General features: G+C 43.0%; 1 protein-coding gene across 1 annotated transcript; it reads right to left on the bottom strand.

Moving 5' to 3' along the window:
- Positions 1 to 542: 542 nt before the first annotated feature.
- Positions 543 to 6,686, bottom strand: SHISA6 (shisa family member 6; the record flags this gene model as incomplete). The annotated part of the gene is made up of 2 exons (XM_010147639.1): positions 543 to 1,093; positions 6,561 to 6,686. Coding segments are annotated over 2 exons (677 nt in total), but the record flags the coding sequence as incomplete, so codon positions are not given.
- Positions 6,687 to 26,920: the final 20,234 nt, after the last annotated feature.

Raw genomic sequence — 26,920 nt, 5'->3', positions numbered from 1 at the left:
CTTGAATTCAATCCAAGGGTGAGGAAGAACAGATGTATGGATGCTGGCTGATATCAAGCGGCTTGGAGATGGTCCTCGGCATCTAGAAGCTTACCTACTTGCTTCAGAAAGGTCAAACCTGAAAGCTGGCATGAGGACTGGCAACAGGGCCCCTTCCTGCCAGGATGGGGTGCTGCATTTTCTCCTCCCTGTCTTGGGCTGCATAGGACTGCTTCTACTGGAGGCAAATGAAGTGTCCTAAATTCATAAAAACAATGAGAGAATGCAGGTGAGCCCTTGGACGGAGCCATCTACTACTGTGGCTTTCTTTGACAGAAACTGTTGCACATCAGGAAATACCCTCTATTACCACTCTGGTCTGCTTGCTTGCTTGGGTTCTTCTTATGTCACTGATGAAGGGGTCGCTTTAAAAACAAGAATGTTGATGGGACTGTCAGAGAAGTCTTTTCAGACACTGAGTTATAAGAGGTTATCTTGGCCTATAAGGCCACAGCACTATGCCACCCAGTCCTTAACGGGTATCTACAATGCACGAAGTCATATCAAACAGTCACCTCTGTTTTACTCGCTGTGCGGTAGTGATGGTGGTGTCCTGGAATATAATGCAGTTGTTCCACCGTGTTGTGCCGCCGAGAGGCGAACGCTTGGCGCTTGGCAGAGGTTGGGTTCATACCTAAGGTATTGTACAAGTTATTTGAGGCACTAGGATGGGAGTGCATTTTTGTCATCCTGTAGCGATCCAAGACGGGTGTTGATACAAAGACGTCTGTGTGTGACAATGCTCGTGACATAGACTGCTCAGGGTACCCCGACCGCTCCGGAGAGAGCAGGGGGTCTTGGGAGTGGAGGCGCTCTGCAGACAGAAGCTGCTCATCTGAGAGGATCCGTTCATAGGACATGCTAAACTCCTCAGGCATGATCCTCTCAGGAGACAGCACTCTGTCCTGGGACATGGCCCTGATGGGACGGCGAGGCCTGTCCCTGTGGTTTGTCTGTTGAGACATTTTGATGACATTGATAGGGAGTGTGCCCCGGGCTGCCAGGTCAGGCAGGTGTCTCCTCCTCATGTAGTATTCATCAGCCTCTTTGTCAGCTGTGGGAAAGGAAAGGGAACAGTTAGAAACATCAGAGCACGGTCCCACAGGGTGAAAAGGGGATGTGTAGAGAACACAGCCTTGGAGCAGCCTCCTGGTGAGACCATCTACCAGCAGTTGACCTGGGCATGGACATCCACATCAGGGTGCTGCCTGTCAGAGACGCCAGTCCTGTGTGGGTTGTGTCACCATTGGCTTATGGCAGACAGAGAGTTATAAATGCATGCAGACAGGTGTAAGTCCCTGTGCAATGCATCACACCTTCTCACACCATGACATAACAGACTCCATATACTGTCAAGTCCAGAGTGTGGTATCACATGATTTACACAAATGGTGAGTTATGGAGAAATTACCGAATGTTGCCTTCACTATACACTTATAAAGAAAGCACAGGAAGGTAAGCTGAGGTAGCAAGTTCCTCATTTAAGGAAACTTATACCTTGTTTCTGGCCTCAGATGTTGATGTGCTCTGGAATCCATGAGTGTCCTCACTGCATTCTTAATTACTATTTTTGAATATTTGTAAATGTGATCACAAAGCTGGTTTGGTGGGCATGGGATTCTATCTTTGAGACACTGAATCATCTGGCTAATGTTTCATTTTCCTTTTTTCAGACACTTTGGTTGCTATCATAGAATTTATCCCATGGAATGTTTCTTTCTCAGTTTGCTTCTTCTGTGTCTTTAAATGATCTCCTTGTTTCACAGAAACTCAGCACACACCCAGAGATATGTCCACCCTCCTTTCTGGCTTTTAGGCAAATGCCTCAGACTTAGAGAGGATGTTGGCTGCTGCAGATGTACCCTGATACATCACTTCAATCCTACAGAGTCTGGAATGATCTGATTCTACCAATTTGTAATTTGAAGAACCACAACTATTTCAAATTCTAAAAAAAACCCAAACCCAAACCCCACAACAAAAAACAAACAAACAAACAAACAAAAAACCAACCAAGAACAGAAACACAGAAACTTTCTGGTAAACCCCTTTGATATTAATATGCCTTAAATTGGGATACTGTGATTACCTACCTGTAAGGAGGATTAGCAGTCATTGAGCTTCAACACAGCACAGCTTGTGAACTGTCATGACTGCGGTGTTGTAGAACATGGAACATCTGTCCCTTACCAGAAGCACACTGTCATAAGTTGAAGAGCACAGCAACAGCCTCCATGGATCAGGGGTTGGAGACATGTTTACTGCTCAACACTGATCATTCTTATGAGCCTTCCTCCTCATTTCTTTGTTTGAAATGTTTTTTTCCAAAACCACCTTCCATCCTTTCTGGCTCATCCTTGACTTCAGAAGACCCCAGAAGACCCCAGAGTGAGACTCATCCCGGACACCTGGCAGGCAGCCATCCTATCCTTGGTGAAGACAGCACAACACCCACTGGTGTGCAGGAAAGGGATTCCTTATGCAAAGGTAAAGCAAATGTCTCCACCTTACAGAGGAAACAAGGTCTCTTGCAAAGTAATCTTATGGGAACAACCTAGCATGGAGACTACAGATCTGGGAACACACACACATGACCCAGTAGTACTTTCCCTTCCCATCTTGAGCCAAGCGTTGATGCGCAAAGACATAATTTCCTGTAGGTCCTGGCCAGCTTCTGGGACCTATTATAAAATTCCTTTGCAAGGTCTTTTGCTTACAGGACAAGTATGATAAAGCTGTATGATAATGTTAATAAAGAGGAAACCCATTGATTTTCTCAGCTCCAGTATTTCATTCAGTACTAGGTGATTTAAGATGGGAAAATATCAGATGGTGGAAGAGGAAAATTTTACATGCATGATGTTTCTGAGGATGTTTGAGTGATAGAAACAACAAAGCTGGGCTGCAATCATGAGGTCGGGTGAGATAGATCATCCCACTTCTGTAGGCATTCAACAGACCTTGTAGTTAAATATGGTGTGGAAAGTTCCTATTTCCTCTGACATAGCCATAAATCTATAAGTTTGATGCATCACATTGTCCAAGAAATGAAGATAATTGGCTGGCAGTCCCATGAAGCCATGCTGTAAGCATCCCGTGCTGGATGGTCTCACCAATTTCCTTATCTCCTCTCCCACACATTCAGTGCTCTGTTCAATGTTACCTGTCCTGTGAAAAGGCCACATGACACAGGGGATCTGTTAGGAGGATGGTTGATCCCCCTGCCTCAGCATTCAGAACTACAAGATGAGAACATGTGTTCTGAAATGCATGTCCTGTTTTCATTGCTGTTGCTGCCAACCTCTTCCTTATAGTCTATACACCACCAAGGCATGAGGATTGCCCAGGATTGCTCTCCCCTATTGGCATGCTTGCTGCTGATGGTATTTGCTCTCCAAAGTGTATCTTGTAGGAGTGAGTCTTTCGTTTTTTTTTTTTCCTACAATCAAAACCTCTTGGAAGAATATCTCATTGAAAATGTCAGAGAACAGCTCCCCTGCCCTCAAACTCCTGTGTCTTTAAAATCACCTTCTAGGAAGTCTGAGAAGGACTGGGGAATCTCCATATGGCCAGAGTAATTTTAGACATTTTTATTCTATAACGTACCTATAGATAGACTTGCATATGCTTAGTGTGCACAGACTTGTTAATGATGCTTGAGGCTGGGTGCAGAATAGGAGCTAAGCAATCGGCACTCTGTCACTTGGCCTCTGCTCTGGATGAGAGAAGTTCTACTGGATTTGCCCAAGTGACCCTAAATAGATGTAATTAAAGCAGAGAACATCCCAAATGAAGCTATGCTTGGATGCTCACACCTGGCTATGGTAATTTGCAGCAGGAGCTAAAACAGCTTTTATGAGGTTTACAGTGGTCTGAGTCTGCTAGTGAGACAGAAACAGCTGATTAAAAGTAGTTTGAAGTTGTTCCTTGCTAATTTGGATTAAAAATGCATAATGAATTTTAAAAGTTTTGCCAATTAGAGGAATAAAAATATCATTTCCTCTTCCATCCCTGCAAACAGTGTAGAAGTTTGCATGACCTTTTTCTGGCAGTGGCTAAATCATTCAGGTAACTGATTTAATTTCAAAGGTGTTTCTAAGCTTGTACAGGCTCTTTCTTCCCATGATGCTGAGAGACATGTCTAGATGTTGGCACAGCTATTCCAGGAACATTTTCAGGTGTAGACAAACTTCGCATCTAAATCTCAAAGGAATCAAAGCCAAAACAGCAGCTTCCCATGAACAACATGCTGGTTTAAGCAGACACCAGGCATTTAACAGGCTGTTGCCTCTGAAGGCAGTATCAGTTCATGAGTGGTGCTGAACTAGTCATGGAGAATGTAGCTCAATGAGAGGCTGAGCGTGCTGTATCACACATCTGCTTTTGCACCAAGGGAGAAGCTCAGCACAGCTCTGTAACCACAGTGTCTCTGCACCTGGGGAAAGCAATTAAACTAATACATCTCTGAGCTACTGAGATTGGAGGCATCAGGTGCTTCGCCCAGTGGGTGGGGTTGTGAACCATGGACATCCAGTTGCTTAGTTTGCTAAAATCAAAATGTCTCCAGGACCTGGAACCATCCCACCAGCAAGTTCACTGGGATAGTGAGGCTCTGATACCTTTCCATTGATGCTCATATGAAAACTGACATTTGTAATTTTAGCCAAAATAAAACCACAATTAACAGAATAGGTTTCTTCCTCACAGATATGCTTAAAAGTTCAAAGATGTGTCCTAAGTGGATTTCAAAAGGCCACAATTGGTGAGCAGACAGAAAGAAATCACTGGTCTATAGACTGACAGAAATTCCTCCTTTTTTTAACCCAATTTTAAACTTGTGGGGTTTCACTAATCTTTTTCAAAAATATGGAAGTGGAATTACATAGAAATCACATTTTCTGCATGATTTCGGCATGTGGTTATGTTTGGTTGGTTGGTTGGTTGGTTTGATGTGGGGTTTTTTTTTGGTGTTGGTATTGGGATTGGTTGGTTAGTTCTCCCCCCTCCCTGCTCCCCACTCTTTTCTTCTTTGGCAGTTTCTGGAACTTTTCTGAGAAATTTTCATTTCAGCTGAGAAATCACCTCAAAATGAGGACATTTTAAAACAGCAATATTACACTGCCATGATTTCAAGGGGGTTTCAATATGAGATAGTATCATTAAAGCTGTTTAAGAATATGGACAGTTCATCACTGTATGCATCTAGGGAAAAATGCTTATGGTTTGGAGTGCACAATCCAAATATTACCAGGGAGCAACGATCATGGCAGAAGCAGAGTTGTGCACATGGCATGCTGAACAGGGGAGATGGGAGGTTCCTATCACAAAATACCTCATCTCTGTTCTTCAACACGGTTAAGCACATGCTTGCTTTTAAGCACACCAAATGTATTTGCCTTAATGTTAAACATGTACATAAGTTCCACATTAAAGCATTGAGGATTGGGCTGAGATTTTTATGTGCTACATTTCCATTACATTTTTTCTTCTGGAAAATCTTCCACACAGAGTTCTGTTATGGACAGTTCAAAGGTTTCCCTGCGACTTAACTTTGTGTGTCTCACTTTTAGCTGGCAAAATTGGGAATACAGATTTTATATATAAGGAAGTAGGATCTGCTGCTCATCCTCACCTTCAATGAAGCTATTGCATGTATGAGCACTTAAGTTATTTCTCTGAATTGTGTTGTGTGAATACATGGCTGCATCCAGAAAATGTTCATGGAAACACTACAAACTGAGTGTCTGAGTCTGGAGAGACCATTTTCCCATACAAATATAACTTATTTCATAATCCCACCAAAGCCAAAGGGTTTGACATCTGTAGAGGTGATGGGCTGGAGCATTCCAGGAAAGTTGGCAGAACAATGCAATACCATGAAACAGCAAGAAATAATAGATACTAACTAGTGTGAACAGGGCAGCGAGCAACGTGCTGAAATGTCAGATGCATCATAGGTCAGTGTATGGCACAGGTCAGGACCAGGTCCGGACACATACACCATGAAACATGGCAGATTGTGCACTGCTCAAGGCAGGCAGATGTGCTGCTATGGAAATAGAAGCTCCTAAACATTTCAGCAGCTTTCTGTTGACCTGAGATTGTCATCTGGTTCCAGCTACCCCCTTGGTTGGTAACATGCCTGCCCTGGCTATGCTGATCTCAGCTGATCTGAGTCAGCCACCTTGGCTCATTTTGATTTGGGCAGAAAGAAAAAGGATTCTCAGATGACTCTATCAGGAGCATACAAGGCAGAGTAGTGGGAGGCAGCAAAGCAAGGAGGTCAGTAAACAAATAGCCACATGGGCTCTCACAGTAATGAAGTGACTCTTTCTCTGTAGCCTTCCTTGATGGGAAGTGACAGCCAAAAGAATCATTACTGGATATTCTAACTTGGGCAGTACAACGACAGAGAGAAAATTGTCTTTGCATTGTGCCCACTGTGGCTTACAAGCCAATGAGATACAAAGAAAATGAAATGAGCTGACACCTACTTAGTCTCTTCAGAGAAGAATATTTACTTGGGTTTGTCTTGACGGCAGACTCATAGGATGGAGGGAGGTGAGAGAGGTTCTGGAAGGATCGGGAGAAGGACAGATCATAGGGTTCAGTGGCAGACGTAAGGATGTTGTTCATTCGCGGCTTGTCTGAAAAAAAAAACCAAAAACAAACAACAGAGAAAAGAATGTCCACAGTATGCACCAAAACAAGTTGCGAGGCAAGCTATTCCCACAGACTCCGGCAGGGAGAAGAGTTGTATCTCAGCCAACCATAGCGACAGGGGGTTGGACATAATTCAAACTGGTACCATCAGATCAGTGGAAAATTGATCCTGTGTCATTGTTTTCTTGTCCACAGTGATTATGGAGAGAAGCAAAGCGTGCACAGCAACCTGCTCTCCTCACAGCATGACAACACGTCTGCTGGACCATGAGTCACCTCACTTACCATGGAGGGCTAGGCCACAGTGCTGTGGACTCACTCCACTGCAGTCTACATGACTTCAGGCAGTGTCACATACCTTTACCCAGTGAGCTATGCCTTTCCCTCCCTCAGAGCCAAGGCAATGAGTCTATGAGGGTATTTTAACTGGGGCTGATAAATAAATTGCTCTCTCATTATGTCAGATTTCTGATGGATGCTCTGAACTTGCAGGATCCTGGGTATAGCTGTTCCATGGCACCAGAGGTTCTGGTGGCTATGCTTCCCCTGCACAAAGGAAAATGGGGCTGTGGGGAGCACATCTGGGTGTATACAGAAGACAGCAAGGTTTGGAGAGGTTCCTGAAACAGGAAAGGAAGTGTCATCCCTAAGGGGTGGAGAATGCCCTTCTACTTATTTTATTTTGTTGGTCACACACAGACTCCCCAGCCAGTGTCAAAATGACTGCTGTCAGGATGCTAATGCTGAGGGCACTGTCAATAAAGATTAGTTCTGGTTCTGGATGTTAAAAGTCAAGTGAGACAATCTGCAGTTTGTCTGTTATTGAAATCATTGTCCGTTGTTGCATGAAGGATGAAAAATGGTCTTTCATCAGCTCACTCAAGGAACAGGGACATGTTGAGTTGCATTTATAACTCCCAGGTTTCAGATATTAAAACAAGTAGAGATAAGAGTGTTAAAAATAGCAGGAATTCAACAAACAGAAATGAAGCTAGAACAGGCTACAGTGGGCTCTGTGGGAGCTTGTAGCAGTGATGGGATTGCATTAGCTGGGTCAAAAGACCAAGGAGGTGGCCACTTCAAGTATGCTCTCAAAATGAAATCAGAGGGCTAAGTTCTCTGATACAGCTGAGGAGCAGCAGTATGCTCAAGTCTTGGGTTCACACATTGCTGTTGTGCACCCCTCTGAAGTGGGCTTCTGAAGGATGATGCAACATGTGCTCAATACTCACATGCTTCAGGACCCACTTACCTCCTCTGAACTGTGGACTTGAGGTTAAAACAGCTTCTGCCCAAAAATAATTGAGCAGCAGGGGAACATCGTCTCAACAAATGTGTTGGCTTTGTGCAATGTCCAAACATTTGTTAACTTCCCTCATTTCCCACAAAAATTTAAAACGAAATCAAAAAGTAGAGTGCAGATATTTCAGAAGACATTTTTCTAGAGTCACAAATGAAACTGTTTCCTGCAAAAAACAATTGCAGCAGTCAGACCATGTCCTCCCCTGCTGCCTTTCTCTTGTGTGGAGTCCTGTTGGTTAGACAGCAGAACTTAGAATCACAGAATGGTTTGGGTTGGAAGGGACCTTAAAGATCATCTAGTTCCAACCCCCCTCTTATGGGCAGGGACACCTTCCACTAGACCAGGTTGCTCAGAGCCACATCCAGCCTGGCCTTGGACACCACCAGGGATGGGATGAGGCATCCACAGCTTCTCTGGGCAACCTGTTCCACTGCCTCACTCCCCTCTCCACGAAGAATTTTTTCCTGATATCCACTCTAAATCTACCCACTTTCAGTTTAAAAACATTACCCCTTGCCCTTGTAATAAGTCCCCTCACAGCTTCCTTGATGGCCCCTTCAGGTACTGGAAGGTGCTATAAGGTCTCCCCAGACCCTTCTCTTCTCTAGCCTGAACAATCCTAGTTCTCTCAGCCTGTCCCCAGAGCAGAGGTGCTCTAGCCCTCTGAGCATCTTCCTGGCCTCCTCTGGACTCACTGCAACAGGTCCATGTCCTTCTTATGCTGGAGACCCTAGAGACAAATGCTGTACTACAGGTAGGGTCACACCAGAGCGGAGCAGAGGGGGAGAACCACCCCCTCAACCCACTGGTCATACTTCTTTTGATACAGCCCAGGATACAGTTGGCTTCCTGCAAGCACATATTGCCAGATTATCTCTCCTCAACTAACACCTCCAAGTCCTTCTCCTCAGGGCTGTTCTCAATCCATTCTCCACCCAGCCTGTCCTTGTGCTTTGGATTGCCCCAACCCAGGTGCAGGATCTTGCACTTGGCCTTGTTGAATTCCATGAGGTTGACACGTGCATGCTGTCCTCTGGGCCCAACAACTGACAGTCAATGTCAGCCATCCTGCAGAAAAGGAACAGCCCAGCTCTCTGTCAGAACATTATTTTCTTCTCATTTTTGAGAAATTATGAGGCACAGAATTTAGAAATGGTGAAAATTTCCTCCTAATAATGCAAAAGCCATCTTGGTTAATAAACTGTTCTTTCCTTTTGCTTATGTATGTCTCTGCACTCCTGGAATAGGGTTATTGTCTGGCTAAAGGAACATAACCCCAAGTGAGCATATAGCTAGTGTGTCATCCCTCTGACAGCATTATTTTCTTGCTGATGACTTCAATCCATGTCTAATAGACTGACTGCAGGATTAGGAAGAGCATCATATTCATCAGGGCACTGGAAACAATTGATTAGATATTATCCAGTAAACAGAGACTGTATCAGCACTGAAACTATGTCCCGACTCCTATCTGCACTTGTGTGGCAAGGACCCTGGGGTAACATCTCTCTGCAAATTTCTCAGCCAGAACCTGTATCTAATTCCATTTTGCATGGAGGTTTTGACATGCTGAAATAAGCCCAGTCATATGTATGGAATTTGTGTTCAGTGTCAAAGCAGAAGCATTAATTGATTGCTTGCGTGAGGTGTGTGAAATTAAGTGCCACACATTTATCTGATGGGCTTGTGCAGAATCACTACATCTTCTTACTGCTTTTTCCATCCAGTCAGTCAGGAACAGACCTTAATTGTTTTGGCTAATGAGAAGTCACCTTGAAATCCACTACTCATCATTCAGCAAAATAAGGGATAAACTGAAATAACCAAAGATAATTTCAGATGTCTTTTGTATAATGTTGTTTGAGGGCAGGATCAGAGAACTGAGAGACTCTAGTAAGAAGAAACCTCTTGTGCAATTTATATTCTGGGACCAATTCAGCAGAAATTTCTTAGTAGTTCTTCACTCATGGAATATATTTGAGTCATGCTTTTCTCTGGTCGGTCTTCTTTTTGTTTGAGGTGTTTGTTGACTCCTATGGAAGATGCAGGATGTAATTAATGAACAGGATATAAATAAAAAGGCCTCCCCATTCCCTGCAAGGCAGCTGAGGTTGTACGCTGCTCTGTTCTTCAGCATTCCGACTCATTCCAGTCCACCTCTACATTCTGGGCAATGGAGATGATCACTGGAAAATGGATAATGTCCCAAGGGTACAGGGATTACTTTTGAAATTCAGTATTAGTCCACAATTTCCTCACCACCAATCTGCAGTCACAAGCCATTTTATGTCACTCTGATACAGCATGCATTTTTGACAAAATTTGCAACGTTATTTGAAGAGGAACATGGAGGAAATAAAGCTCACTCAGTGCCTAGCACATACAACAAAGGTGTGAACAGCATACAGCAAGGTAATTTCTCTTGGTTCCTAAATTCTCTTTGCTTCAGCCTCAAAACAACCACACCCTTTTACAGCCAATGCAACAATTTAAAATTCTGCCAGTGTCTCTCTGATTAACTCAGCAGCAGATGGCTCAACTCTGCAGCATTTCCTCATCAACCGAGTGTCGGTGATTTCACAGGGCTCTGCCCAGTGTGCTGTGTTGCTTGCTGTGTGGCCCCAGCCACTGGCAGGGCTGGCAGCATGACAAAGCACTGTCAAAAGCTCACCAGGCTGCACATTGTTGGCACAATATGCTCAGGAAGGGAGCAGTCATCTCAGTGGAGAAAGACTCTTCCTTCCTACCTCTAATCTTTCTTCTTGGACACCTATCAAGCAAGAACTGTGCATTTCTTCTCCTTCATGAGACACAATAGTTGGGACACTCCAAACTCTGTTGTATTTCCATGAGAACCAGTGGAGTCATGGGCCAGGCTCAGAAGGGCTCCCCTCCTCTTTTTGGACCAGGCTTTTGCATAACGACTTGAAAAAGTGCCATCGTGGACCCGGCTGGCAGAGAGCTCTGCCCCTGAGGAACCAGGAGCACTGCCTGCACTGATGGACTGCCAGAGGTTTCCTGCTACAACCTGTGTCCTGAAAGGGATATATGGCATGTGGTTGGCATGTGACCACATGGATATCGGGGGCTTCAGTTCCCTCTGTGCATTGGGGTTTGCAATTACAGCTGGCCTCAGAGTGGACATATGGATTCATTCCTCTGCTTTATGTGTGCACTCGACTGGTTTGTAATCTATGAAGAAAAGAAAGTCACCCTACATTGAGGGAGAGCCTCATTTCACTGTCAGTGCTTTGCAAACTTTCTGCAAGCAGAGGGCTCAGAAACAGTTTCAGGATTTCTAAAGCTGGAGATTTCTGCTGTGGAGATTAGACCTGAAGTCTTCTTGAAGTGTCTTGTTCTGCCCCTGTTCTTTGAAGGCAGTTTCCATTTCAAACTGTGCTTACATGAGGCACATTATCATGTACAGAGACAGCAGCAGATGATACCCAAGACAAAAAAAGTGATTTTATGGCAAAGTTTTACACAAAGCTCAAGGGGCAAAAGGGATGTGCTCCATATTTGCATATGAGTCTGCACATATGCTGTGTGAATTTTGCAAGACATTTCAACAGATGCCTTCTAAAACATTCACCCAGAGAAAGCAAACAATGTCACCTAGGAGAAGCTGATACCACCAAGCCTTCTGCTGCTCAGCTTCAGCTCAACATAGCTTCAGTTCTCTTTCAAAGCACATACTGCTCCCCTAGCACTGCCTTCTGCTCAGCCATTTGAAGGCTCAGACACAGTCTTCTCCAGTTCTGATGCAAGCTCTTACAGAGGACTGCATTCCTCAGGAAAATCTGGTAGTAGCTGATGATGTTTGGTAGCCTTCTGTGCCAAGACTTAGCACCTCCCAAGCCATCCTGGAAGTGGCATACTGTTACAGCAGGCAAAGAACTGATGTTCACAGACTTGAATTAAAATTTGTAACATATATCTCCAGTGTTTGCATGGGGAACTATCTGTATTTTCACACTTCTATTTTACATGTTACAAACACTGTTATTAAGAGTCTTTTACATCTCTTCTGAAGAATCTCCAAGAGGTTTATACATTTCCAGGTCAGATTCTTCATGGTGTAAATCAGCAGCTGTCCACTGAATAGCTGCCCTCATTTATATGAGCTGGTGATGTGGGATTTGTGGGATTTTAAATTCAGTCAGCGATAAAAAGGTCTGCATATCAAGATGGTGCTAGGATTAGGTCTTTCAGGGCTCATGGCTGAGAACTGTGCAGTCTGAAGGGGTAAGACAAAAAGAGGATGAGGTATTCCAGTACATTGCAAGATGATGCTCTTAAAAGCTACAATACATACACACAACATAATAATATACCTGATTTGTATAACCCAGGTGCTGTTAACATGAAGATGCTTCTGAGTACACAGTGTTTAACTGGAAATAGCATAGTTACACACTACAACATGGGGTGAGAGGAGTAATGTTGCCAATTAAATTCAAAGAAAACTCTAGAGAAAGTAGAATTGCATTTAGCAATCACAGCAAAAAATATATTCACTTCTTGAGTTCACTGCCTTTTCACGGGGATGCAGGAAACAACACATGGCTCTGGCACCAGAGCAGTCAGCATGTAGAACCGTGCAGAACTGGGACTAGGACTCATTACTGAATTTGAGGATGTACAATTGAAAACTGTGAGCATGTTAACTCCTTCTACCTCTGCAAGTGCCTCAGGCTCAAAGTTTGCCATTGGAAGGAGTGGAAAATGGTTCAAAAAGGAAAATGCATCATCACATTTGGTCCTGGCAGCAGACAAGCAAGGTGAATAAGCCAAAACTGTCTCTAGCTGCTAAGAAAAACAAATCATCCATCCTGAATGGGCTATGTGTGACTGTTTCTTTTCAGCCCTTTGGGATTAGATTGAGGCACAAGCCTCCAGACAGACTGAAGGCAGTGCAGGGACCACCATGACTTTCTGGCAGAATCATAGTGAGCTCCACACTGATAGCTCTTCTAGCAATGCAAATGCACAACCCCCCTTTGTCTCAGCAGTTTTACCTACTCTCATTTTTATGATGCTGGGATTTTACCTTGGGAATTTTTTTTCACCAGTCACAGATTCACTAAGAATAAAGGTGCTGCTCCCCTTGCTTATGGTTTGAGATCTTCTGCTTCTGTAGGAGGAACGTGAGGCAAGTGTCAGAGCAACTCAGCTCATGTTGGCTCTTTGCTTAACAACTGTGTTGTCACAGAGAGAAGCTCCTCAGATTCCTTCCACAGGTGAGGAGGGAGACAGCTACACAGCTGAGTTTTACTCCACAAGTCTCAGTGGTTTTATCTTGATAGTTACTTGCTGGATGGAACATGAGCCATGTTATGGGTGGCATAACAGCATTCATCTTTAAGTTAAGGCCTCCATACTCAGCAGATGGGCTGCACCTTGAGTTGGAAGGCTGTTTTAGCCCTGTCATGCCAAGACCACACGAAGAGTGATTTCTGTGTCCAAATACACAGTGCATTTAGTCTAAAAAGCAAAGACCAGTAGCATCAGTGCTGATTACTTTAAAGGAAGTTGCAAGTGAAGTTCTTTATCTGTTCTAAGCCTCTGGGTTGATTCCTGTCCTCTTCATCACTGGCTAAAGGAAGGTCAGCACACACATCAGGGATTAATTACATCGCTTAAGTCCAACCATGGCCCCAGCAAATCAATACCTCACATTTTGGCTCTGCATTGTTAGCAAATGCTCAGGTTAAAACAGGTAAATAGCAATCCTGATTCACTAAGGATTTTGCTTCAATCTGCTTTGCAATTGTGTAACTGGAGTCATATTGCAACACAACAATCTGTGTACTTTTCTTTGCAAGTTGGTGCACAAAGTAGCTTAATCATCAAATGATATCCCCATCATAAAAGGCAACTTGTATACATGAAAAAGCTGGCATTATGTTGTCCAGTCCTATCAGATAAGCTGGTTCTTCTCTCCTCCCATTTTCATTAAAGCCCTGCTGCAGTGTACGTAATGTGTCTATTTGTTCTGTAGGTTATATTCTAGAGATCTGATTATCTTCTAATTTCCTCACATATATTTCTAGTGGGGGTAAATCTAATTTAAACAGTCCTTAATTGTTACAATTTTGTAAACAGTGTCTTAAACACAATAGACACAAAACTCTCAACGAATTGCTGGAGGAGATGTGACAGCATAAGGAATTATTTTCATATCTTTTGGGATTGTCCCAAATTGAAGCTTCTGGTCTGATGTTAGAAAATTGACGCAAGAATTATTTCAGCAATATATCCGCCAAATCCCCGTTACTGTGGTGGAAGGAAGGCAGGAAGGGATGGAGGGAGGGAAGGCAGGCAGGCAGGAAGGAAGGAAGGAAGGAAGGAAGGAAGGAAGGAAGGAAGGAAGGAAATTAAAAGGACTGACACATACATACAAGCACATGTATATAGGAATTTGTTTAAAGTTCACATGGATACAGCTATAAAATGAAATTTGTCTCCATCAGAGCAAACTCAGCCATCATCTGTGGAAAAATACTTAGTCAAATTAAAAACTCAAAGTGAAGCCATTTGTTGCTTATGGTGGTTTTCCAAATATTTTTTGAGATGATTATCAAATGCAATGATAAAAATTATTATATTAACTTCCTACTAACTATATTATTTAGCGGTGTGCTTGTTGTTTATATAGATGCAAAAATAGTTTATACAAGACTGTTTTGGTTAGCATAATTACATATGCACGAAATATAATGAGATTAAACATCAGTAGCAGTAAAAAATAAAGTAATAAGTTGGTATGGAAATTGAGCCCAGGCAGTCAACATATATTTCTGTTACAGCTAATGCTACACTGCCTCAGTTTTGTTTTGTGCCTCCTAGCTTCTTTACTTTTTCATATTTTTTTTAAATAAGATAATTTTATTCTTTTTTTTTAAGAATTACCTTTTTCATATGTAAAACTTAGTTGTGCTTAGAAACTAGCACTTGCGCACTCACATTCACCTTTTACATACAAAAATCACTAGATTTCCAAAAGCTACCCTAAAGTCCTTCATTTGCAACTAAAATCTGAATCTGATGTAAAACTAAATTCTAGAGCTAAGGAAATCCACATTAAACTTCTGATTTCAGTGGAATTGTGGTCTGAAGTCTGTCACTGAAAGCAGCATAGAGAATGAGGTTTCTGAAGGACTGTAGCTATCTCTGTAATGGGACATTCAGTGCTCTAGAAGTGAATTAGATGCATGAACAGATGAACACCAGAAGAAAATCAACAGACTTCTTTAAGATGTGAGCTACTCAAAGCCATGCTGGCTAAAATACCGGTATCACAGTCCATGGGTTGACAGACTCACTTTCCTGTGATAATTTCTGTTGCTCTCCATTTGAAATTGTCTTCCCCAACATATGACATTTTCCAAAAACAGGATAGATGTATGTTTTGCACTTCTGTGAACCCTCTGTGCCAGCCAGGCAGGGAGAGAAGGAAGACTTTCTTCTCAATCTGTATTAACTGTGCTGTGAACTGCACTGTGCTAATTAAATTATAGCAGCCTGACAGATCAGATTATATGCAATCCCACCATTAATTAGTAGATATTCTTTCCTGTATCAGAAGAGTTCAGTGTAATCACATCAGTAATCTAACAGCTGCACAACTCACTGCGATGGGCATACCCTTTACATTGAGAAGCTGTGTGCCCTCACTGTGGCAACCCCCAAGCCATTCAAACAGAGTGTCTTGGGGTTTTAACCCTGGGAACCAGAAGTTGAAGCTGAACAGGTCAGAGAGCCAAGGTCGAGTCTGCTTTTATTTTTTTTTTTTTCCTGGCTCCTTGTGAACATAGGTTGTCCTTATCCCCTTTAATCTGTTTCTTTGCAGGTAAAAAACTGCCACAGCAACACAAGGATGTGCTTGCATACGGTGCCAATAGATACTACGTGCATTCATGGAGGGTCTATCACAGTGGTATCTGCAGGAGGCATAGGCAGCTGGGTAGCATCAGTCCATTGAAACCCATTTATTATCCTCTGCCTTTCTCAGCTGATCAAAGACAATATTGCGGATTACAGAGGGTTGTTCCCAGAATGCTGTTTCAGGGAATGACTGCACCACTGCACAGCTGGGTCCTGTTAAGATTACCAAGACCTTTGGGGAAACAAATGGGTTGGTGCCATTTGCTCTACTTTTGCAAAGGACTAGCCATTACAGGAAGGGGAAAGAAGGGCGCAGGGAACTTGGCTTTCATCCCTCCTCCCTGAGAAGGTCTGCAGAGGCCTGGGCCTCATGTCTGCCACAACTGTGTTGTGGCATGCCTCAGCTGCTTAGTCCCAGAATTATGTAAGTTTGGAGATTCATTGTAATGGGAATTATAGGAGAAGGAAAGAAAACCTGTGAAGTTCCTATGCTGGCAGGTGATGGGAGAGAGATCACCAGGCCACAACAGCTGAGCTCTCATCCTGACAGGTATCCCAACTTTCAGCAGCTCATGCTTCCATTCATATATACCAAGTACACCCTTGCTGGGTAAGGCAGGCCTTGGGGAGGCTGTAGGGAGTTCCTCCAGGCAAGAGAGGGACTTTCTGGCTGTTCAAGCTGAAGTGTTGTTTGTTTGGTGGCATGTCACCTGCAACAGCTGCCCAGTTTGATCTGTGCTGGTAGCCTTAGAACCTTTTTCCTCTTGTTTTCCTTCATTTAAGAGTGAACTGAATTCAGGCCACATGCACACAGGGAATGTCATGAGCCTCACGCTGGCTTCTTTCCCTTCTTCTGCTCCTTTCAGATGGTGTCACTGCATGTTGGGTGCTAGAGACAGGCTAAGGGACATGATGCTCAGAAAGACAGCTCATGTCCACCTAAAAATTTCCATAATCACACAGAAAATGTCCTATCCAGGAAGGGAATTAAATTAGACGTATGGCATCACTAAACTATCTCAGAATTTCAGCATTAATTATGAATACTTCAAGCTCTTTTCATGCCTTGTTTTACAGGCCCAAATACCATTTTAGACTCACCAAGAAATGGTTCACCAGCAACAGCACACATGAATATCAAGAACAAGAGTTCATGACCATATGGGTAACTTAGGAATAACATATAACTCTGAATCATACAGTTATTTGTAGTTAGATCATTCCAGTCAGTTTGTACAACCAAACTATTAAGATACAGTAAACGGAAAAAATGAGTGGCGAAAAAAAGTGAAAGTTTCTATTCCAAGATCATGAGTATCTCTGCTTTGATTTTTGTTTCTCAAGCACATAAAAAAGAAAAGCATCTGTGAGGGCCAGAGGGAAGTTTAACTGGTTTAGCACATGTTGTTACCTTGAGTTACTAAATGCAATGGGGACCTGATTATGTAGCTATGTTAAAACTTCTAGGCAGAGACACAGGTAAATAGGACTCATCTGGCTCTCTTGGGACAGATCTCGGAACCCAGCATGTGTTAGTTTTGAAGAACAAGTATTAAGACCAGAGAGAAGATAATACAATTTAAACCCTATTGCTCCATCTTTTTCTTACTTATTTTTTCTCCAGAAAGTAAAAAGTAAGTAAAATAAGTAGCCTGAACAGCATTTGAGGCTGTTGATTCAGGTTCAGTAGATACTCCTGTGTTACCACCAGGTTTAACGCTGACATTGTTTCTCATGTGTTTTTTGGGAGACAGAAAAACACCCACCGTAATAATGCAGTCTTAGAACTAAAAGTAACTTGCAGGCTGAGGAGCTGCCTGACCCACTCTCTAGGAAGGAGAAACACCAAAGGGTTTTTTTCAAGGGCAATTGTCCCACCATTTCTTGTAGCAAAGCACCATGGAAATTTCTATTCAAGAACACACAACTCACAATAAAGCATTTTCAGAATAGTTATCAAGATGAAGTTTCAGAATTAAAAACGAATGCCAGAACAAAGAGAGTGACAAATACAGAGCTGCAAGAAGTGTATATTAAGATGAGATTTACCAATCACTTACTGGTTCCCCAGCAGAAGCAAGGTTCCACCTGCAAATGCTGGAGAAATATATCACACTCAAAAGGTAAAGGGAAGAGGGAAGAACAAGGACAAGACAAACACAAAGTAATAGCAGAAGAGGGAAGACAGTAGAGAGAACCTGGGTTTAATTCAGAGGTTGGATTGATTGCACAGAGACAGGGGGAAACACTCATTTGGGTGGGAGTGACAGGTCTGGATTAGGATGGGGCTGGGAAGCTGCAGGTGGTTTGACTGTGTGTTCTGTGCTTGCTAGGATGCAGGGAGGGACATGCTGCCCACACTCAGCTGCTCATCTGTGACCAAGGAAATCAAAAGGAGGAGGGAGCTAGGGCAGAAGTAGCAGATGGGCTGGAGGGACAGGGCTGAGCAGGGAGGGGCAGGGTTTCTTGGCCTGGAGGAAATGAAGAAACATCTCTAGACTGGGATAAGATGGTGAAAACAAAGGGGAAAACAAATTAGTATCTTTGATAGCATCTGAACTCTTGAAAATGGCTAAAGGATGACAAGGGGCATCCCCAACTTTATTAGGTCAAGAGGACTGGACAGAGAGGTGCCAATAAACGTGCTGAACTATGTGCACAGGGTAAGACAAAGGAAAAGCGTGTTTTTTTCAAAGCTCAGCAAGAACACTGTCAGAAGGGATATTAGCACATATCAAGCTGTTTGGGTGCAAAAACTCAAACCGGAGAAACTCTGGAAGGGCTGCTCTCACCCAGTAGATGGATGGACAGACATGTTACATGGTGGTGATAGGCTGCCCCAGGCATCTCCTGAACTGTCACTTCCAAAGTTATGGGATAGGTTAGTGCTGGTCCACCTTATGTGCATAGGGACATGAAAGGTGCTCTGGGTTTCATAAGTTCCTAGGGTTATAGAAATACCATGTTTCCATAATAAGCAGATTTGGAAGAGTCTGAGAGCAACCACTGAACTGGTTTAGAAAGAGGTACTTCTGTTTATGACAGTGGGCAGGGGCAGTCTTGAATCTCTTAATGGTCTTTACCTTTCCTGCATAGTAGAAACTAGAGAGGCATTTTGCAGTAAATCAGGGGCTTCAGTGGGTTATCCCGACCTGATCCATGTAAGTATGACCTGGACCACTTGGATTTAGCTGTGAACCCAAACTCTGGCCACATATTGGTATGTCAAAATCATGTCAGCTTCACTGTCCTTCTGACCTATCTTAGAAATATGCACAAGCAGCACTATAAATTGAGTGGCTTTGCTGACAAAATGTACTTTGGTTACAATTTTTACTGCTTTGGTCTGTTAAATTTGACAGCACCTTGCTTACATGAAAGGGGAAAGGAGCAATCATACATGGGGAACCACAAGGTTGGTACATAACATTGTTAAAGACTGGGCCATATTTCATTGTGTGCGCTATCTAAAAATATGGTCCTATGTTTAATGTTAAGGGAAAGAATCATTCATGCATCGTTGCCACAGGAACATTTCTATTAACATTAAACATACTTTGATACCAGTAAATGTTACTGGCTGGCAGAGGAAAGTTACAACATGTGTAATTTTGCTCTTTGTTTTCTCTTGCCATGTGTAGGTGTCTGGGTGGCACTGTTTAGTATCAGGTGATTATAATTTTGTTCTTGGTCATCTGAAATTCACAGAAAAAGAAAAATCCCTTTAAGAAACAGCTTAGCGTACCCACTGATCTGCAGATGATAATTACAGCTCACAGTATTCACAGGAAATCTCAGCATGGTTAAAGAAAGGAGAAGAAAATGCTTAAGAAAGCAGAAGACTCTGTTATGTAATTCACTTAAAATTCCAGATGCGAGAAGAACATGATAATGTTCTGAACCTGCAGATTAGTTATCTGCAAAGGTAAGAAGCATGTCCAGACTGGAACAAACCACAGCTGGTGTACTGGCATTGATGGTGTGTTCCTGGGAACTACTGGAACCTCGCAGCCCCTACCCCACTATTTTATCTCCATCCAGCATGGATAGTTTAAGGATGTTAGCCCCAACCACAAAAAACCAGACTCTCCACTGTAACTGCAGCCACAACAACAGTGTCCTGTGTGAGTGCAGGGAAAGATCAAATAAGTGGCCACATAATTGCAGGAAGTAGAGTTAAATAGCTGCACATGGACTGTAGATCTCCCTCCCCTGAGAAGTGTGAATCCTGTAAGTATTGAATGCACCTTGCTGCAAAGTAGGAGGAATGAACAATGGCAGAATGACTGTTGCCATTGTGGTTAGTAACTACCCTTTGGGCTGGAAAACAACTTTCCCTTTTTGTCACTGTAATAAAACCATTAGATAGTGACTGCTAGTAAACTATCATCTTTAGTCTCCAGACAAGCCTTCAATAAGGGATGAACTCTGTCTGGAGCTTTACAACCCATTATGAAACTGTAGCAATGTATGGTGAAAAGAGATTTCAAGAAATCATCTTGCATCTCTTGCTCTCCCAGTACAGGATGGGATAGTCTGATATCTATTATGCTATTCTTAGAAACCTATCATTGATATTTCACTTTCTCCCCAGAAGATCTGTTTCATTAGGACTTTTTAGGCCAATTGCTTCTTTCCTGTCTACGAGGGACATGGAGAAAATCCCCCTTATTTCTGCAATAGTTTTTTATAACAAACCTGTTACTTTATGTTCTCTTAAATTTATTCTTCAAGCTAAACAATGCCATTTCTTTATGTTTCCCTATAAAACTTGCTTTGCCTTTGATTGTTGTCATTCTAGCATCCTGTGCTCTCTTCGGTTGACCCCCAATTCCTCCTTCTGAAGTCTGAAATATAGTCTGGGACAGGTTTCTGAGAGGAGACTTTACCAATACAGGGTGGAGAGGCTGGATTTTTCCCAGCCATCTACTCTCATTTACACAAACTTTCATATTATTTTTATTTTCCTGGTTCATGTAAAGTTTGTGATCCTTTATGATTCCTTAGTGGTTTTCTAAAGAGCTTCTACCTGTCCAATTGTTCTTCAACATCCACAAGGCTTTTTAGCATTTCCATTTCAGTTCAATGTGTAGCATTTTTCTCTATTTAATCAATTTATTTTCAGTCTGTTTCTGCAATTTGTCAAGAACATTTTAAATTCTAACCCCATCCTCTAATAGACTTATGGTCATCCAAGCTTCATATCATCTGCAAATTTAATAAGAAAATTCCTTTTCCACCAGTAACAATAAGCCTAAATGCAGAAACACATCAGTTCATCCTTTTACTATATTTAGTTACCTTCTGCGGTTAGTCAGCCATTATAGCATCTACCCTATTGAGGTTCATTAAGAACATGATTCTCAAATTAGTCTCACATTACTTTCCCAGACACTGCTGAAAATCTTGCTAAGGTTGTGATCCTTAATATAAGCTATTTCTCTCTGGACACAAAACAGAGTTAAAAAAAAAAAAATCCTGGCATAGTTTGCTTCTGAGCAGTCCATGTTGGCTGCTAGTTTATCTCATCAGAAACTCATCTCCCTGTGTAACATGTTGAATGTCTGTGTACAGCCAGGATTAAAATCAGAGGTTATTTATTTGGACGATAACAGACTGGACACCGTAGCTTGCTTACTTCTCCATCTAGAAAACAGGTAGTCATTATATACACAGACAGCTGAAAATGTACAAAGGATATTAGCCTGGATACCAGTATGTGATGAGCAAATATTGAAAGGAGACCAGGTTCACATGGACACCTCAAGTGCTCTTGAGTAAATGGCCTACAGGTCACCTAAGCAAGAAGTTTCCTTTGGATCCTCCACTATTGGTTACTTTTAGCAACTTTTTATCTTCTCCAAGCTGAAAAGATCCAGCTCACAGCCTCTCTCATTACAACAGATGCTCCAGTCCCTTAAACATGTTTCTGAACCTTTGCTGGACCCACTGTAGTTTGCCTGTGTCTCTTCTGTACTGAGGAGCGCATCACTGATCCCACCACTACAGATGTTTCCCACGAGTACTGAGCAGAAGGGAAGGATCACCTCCCTTGACCTGCTGGCAGCAGTCCTCCAAATGCAGCCCAGGATTCTGGTGGCTGCCTTTGCTATAAGGTTCATTGCTAGCTTGTGTTCAACTCGGTGACCATCACGTATTTTATTGGTTATTTTACCCACCATTTATTACCTTATTTATAAGTTACTAAATCTGTTTCTGAAAGTTGCAAACTAGGTAGTGAGTAATGAGCCTGTTGTATTTTTCCTGACCTCTCCTTGACATTTGCAGCTGATAAGTTCATTGAACATGACTGAATTGCCACTTCTCTCCTGAAAGCCTCAGAAAGTATATTTTCCCAGGAGCTCTCCATCCTTCTGCGTGCTTTGTATAGTAATCTGTGGTTCCTATGCTAGTCCCTCTGGGTTTCAGCAAGGTGTAGGGCTGCAGTCATGCAGGGTACCTAAGTCCAGTCTACAGCATTGCTAATTTACAAACCAAATTGCAGAAAACATCCAAATGTCCAAACTGTTTGTCCTCTTCCCAACTAATGTTGCTTACACACCACAGGATCTGACAGATAAAAGGTTACACAGAGATGAAGACACTTGTGCATTTGAAATGCAAGTGTTTAATACAGTAGCAGATATAACTTGAACACATTAATTGTTCCAGAAGGGAAACAACAGTGGTTTCTCTCTCCTGAAAACATGGACTACTCCAACGCAGACACATACACTCACAACCTCACTTCTGGGTGAAATTGTGCTTTCACTTTACACCTGCATCTACATGAATAGGAACTACAGTCTTCTGATCCTGGTCAGCTTTCGTTTCACCCCAAATACTTTTCGCTTCCCCTTCTCCTTCCCTTTTTTTTCCTCTAAAGAACTCAGGTACTTTGAAGCTACTGCTTAAGAAATGGTGTCCAAAATAGTCAGACCCGGAATTACTGGCATTTTCATGCAGCTGAGCTAATCAGGCATCTGAATGCAGCACTGGGCTTCATTTACCACTTCTGTGGCCTATTGTAAACACTTTCTAAGCAATAAAATGCTTTAAAATGACAGCTGAGCCTTCCTGTACCTCTTCAGGTTTAACAAGATAATGCTGTTAATTGTGAAGTGCCAGTTAGGCAGAAGCATAACTATTGTAGAGACAAGGATCTGAGTTCAAAGCTATTTACTAGGAAACTCCATTAGGGAAATAAAGGATTCACAGTGCTCTGAATTGCCAGACCACAATACAAAATTTTTGAGCACAGCTGGAGGAGTGATCAGACACAATAACCAGCAGAAAGAACAAGACATTTTAATGACAGAAGGGAAAACAGTGCTCCCATCCCTTTAAAATTGGAGAGAAGACAATCCAAGTGGACAAACAGGGCTTCAGGTTCTTTTTCCAAAGGAGATGTTTCCACATAGTAGGGTCAGAACAAAATTCTGCATCCCACACAATTATATCTGTGGTCAATAGTGAATTCAGTAACTGCTGCTCTGGGAAATACAACTTTTCACCCACATGCGGAAGGGGAGTCTGTGATGGGGTGCATTTGTGAAAGAAGAGCAGATGCTGTTGGAGAGGACAAGATATTGCAGGGAGAAAGAGAAATCTCTAGTTAGTGGGAAATGCTAAGGGATTTCTGCCTAGATGGCCTCACTGCCATGCTGAGGTGGCCCTTCTACCAACCCATGTAAGCACTCCAGAAGCTCTCAGTGCTACTGGATAGGATCTACCAGTAAGTACCTGTGTTAGCTTAGAATACAATGAAACCAACCCTAATGTAGGATGCTGATGACAGGAGGAGGGCAGCCCCATCTCCTGCCCTGCCTGTGTCCCAGCAGGAGATCCTGTACAGATGCCCCAGAAGCTCTAAGTGATCCAACTGAACATGTAACATGCACAGTACGTCCAGCCCGAGTTGGCCTCAACCAGGCTCCCCACCCTGCAGCCAAGGATACCAGCACCCAGGGGCCCTAGCACCCTACTTCTGCTGGTGGCAGTGACATTTTTCACCTTGAAAAGGAGAAATCTTCTTCTAGGTTCAACATCTAGGGAAGCAAGTGAGCCTGTGCACCACCACTGAGACCTTGCTGTCTCTCTTCTCCCTAGCACTTCCTCACATCTCTCCATGTCACTCTACAGAGGTAACACTCAGATGGGCCAGCAGCCCAGCATGGTCAGACCATGCCTCTCCTGCAGCAAGAGAGAGGGTTTCTGCTGTGCCCAGAGTCAGGGCTCAGGCAGCTATGTGAGAGGTGTTCAGGGGATCTCCTAAATTTCTCCAAGAGTCTCTCTCCTTAGTGACCATAGCCTATGTTTGAAGATGGAGAGGAGGGATCCCTCTATTAATTCCTGAAATTTTGCTGAGACTGCACATGCATTCTTGAAAAGTCTTAGTCTAGTGTCAGCTGTGGCATCTGATGATTGATTGCAAGAAGGTCAACAATCTTTTCCACAGAGGACGATAAAACATGAAGCTGTAATTCTCCCAGTAAACATCGAGAATGTCCTGCAGTAGCTGAGTGACTCTGGTGTTGAGGCAACATCAACTCCCTCAGACATCTCTGAGCAACGGTCACCGTGAGTGCCCAGAACAGAATCTGGTCCTGGGGATCTGAGAACACTGATATATTAACAGCATTTAATAAAGTACTGGGAAATCGTCTGAAATCTACAGTCAATAGGACAAAAGAAATGGACTAAACAGAAGCAATCAGCCTAAGAAATTCTTTTCTTCTGATCTTCTGGTCTTTTCAGCAACCTCAACATTATTCCCCAGCTGAGACTCTCACAGAAGGACATAACAAGCAGTTTATTTTTCTGATGGCAAGATCACTGTTTAGCATCTGCACTAATGAAGAAAAATCGCTTTCAAGGGCTAATCTTTCAGAGTACTAAGATTTGACAAAAGAGGCTTTGAGCAACCTGATCTAGTGGAAGGTGTCCCTGTCCATGGCAGGGGGTTGGAACTAGATGATCTTTAAGGTCCCTTCCAACCCAAACCATTCTGTGATTCTATGACTTCAGAAGGCTTTAGGAACTGAAAGAAATGCAGACCCCAACATCAGACTAAAAACTGATGATGAGAATGTAAACACTTTCAGCATAAACTACTCATTCATCATCTGCCTGCTGCACTTTCTATTCACAATTTGTAGTCCAGAGGGTAACACTTAAGCAAATGTCCTTTAACTGCTGCTGCGTGCTGGTCAAACAAAGCTGACCAAACTTCCTGAGCAGGGGAAGCAGACATCAACCCTTTGCTATACGAATCCTTTTCCCATGAGTTTCCTTGTGACAGAGATAGCAGCAAACAGCAGCTCCCAACACTGAGGGCAATCCCAGAAACCTGGGAAAGCTAAGTCCATTGGCCTCCTCCTAAGGAAGGTCTGCCTAACCAGCCAGGACTCTGGAGCTGCTTATTAGAGGTGGTGAGCATATGAATACTTAGCCTAATAGATCATTAAATCCCAGCTGTCTTTCATGTACATTAGCCAATGACTAATTACTTGATACTTCTATGCCATGAATATCCAGCTTGCAGTGTTTCTACACCTGGGTAATGATACCCAAACAAACTGACCCCTAAAAAAGGGACTGTAGCAGGGCTACACAAGAGAAAAACAAAAATTAAGCTACTAGTAAAGTCAGAATGCCAGTCATTAAAAGAGTTGGAAATGCCAGATTAAAAAGGCTGTCCCCAAACCCTTAATTCAATATTTATTATGTCAGGTTTTTGTTCTACCATTCCAGCTTATTTTTCAACTGTAATCCTGTGACTCATTCATTGAACAGGATGCTCAGGGAATAAGGCAGCTATTCAAGAGTTATTTTAATCCTCATTAAGTGGTGAATGGCCCTGTTCTTTAGTATCCCACGCCATCCAAATCCTGCACTGATTATGGAACTGTTATTTTCCATGCAGGCTTTTCTTTAGCCCTCATCTAAGCCTCACAGAGAGCATCCAGACTCTCATTGCAGGTATGGTGGGGTCTGTCAGCCCCATATTTAAGCTAAACTAGAGAGCAATTGTACTTACATCTGCAATGTTTTATTACTTTCGAGGAACAGCCATGGAACAGTCAGGTCAGATTTTTCAGATCACACAGGGGACTTCTAATAGGACTATGCAAGCATAAATCAAATGCTAATTAATCATATGGCTTTTGTGGGGAAGGTAAGGCAGGTGCAGCTGTTCCTGGTTTACATATGAGGAAAATGATGAAGGCAGGTGGAATATCTTCCCTGTGGCCACACAGTAAGAGGAGGACTGGAAATGCTCCCCCCAGCCCAGTTCCATCCCAATTTGTTATTCTCCATCACCCACATCAGCAGAGCCTCCCAGGAGTGCCCCAGCATCCCTGGACAGAAGCTCCTCTCATTCCCACCACACTGTGTGCCCTCCTGAGCAGCATCACTGAGGGCAGCTGAAGCTGTCACCACTGGCACAGTTGTAGGGATGCTCTGTGTTTTGCTGGCATGGCAAAGTCAGGCAGGAAGCTAGTGTTTCTCATGCCTGGAGCCACTGCAAACTTGTCAGCAGAATTTGCACTGTGGGCTTGGCTGCAGGACCTTCCTGGCAATGGCAAGTCAGAAATTTGGTTCACCTGGATGCCAGGCAAGTGCTCACCCTGCTGCCTCCTGGACCTGTCATTTGGTGCCTCATAATTCTCATACCTTGGGGCTGCTACAAACCTTCACTAGACAGCAGTGATTCATGCACAGATCTACTCTGTCCAAGCAGTGCAAAAGGCAGATATTTTATTTGGAAAATACCCATCAAGTAACTACAAACTGCATGAGTTAACACCTTACAGGAAACTTCAACTCAGTCATCTGCTATTTTTTGACATCTTGTTTTTACAGTTTAAATGGAAGTCTTTCCAAACTGTAAGCACTTATACACATTTACAGGCAGCGTTTAGTCTACTCAGAATCACAGAATCACAGAATGCTTTGGGTTGGAAGGGACCTTAAAGATCACCTAGTTCCAACCCCCTGCCATGGGCAGGGACACCTTCCACTAGA

This window comes from Eurypyga helias, unplaced genomic scaffold, assembly GCF_000690775.1.
Source record: "Eurypyga helias isolate BGI_N326 unplaced genomic scaffold, ASM69077v1 scaffold9272, whole genome shotgun sequence".
Lineage (NCBI taxonomy): Eukaryota > Metazoa > Chordata > Aves > Eurypygiformes > Eurypygidae > Eurypyga > Eurypyga helias.
The sequence above is the reverse complement of the archived record's forward strand: the minus strand, read 5'-3'. Positions and strand labels throughout refer to the sequence as shown.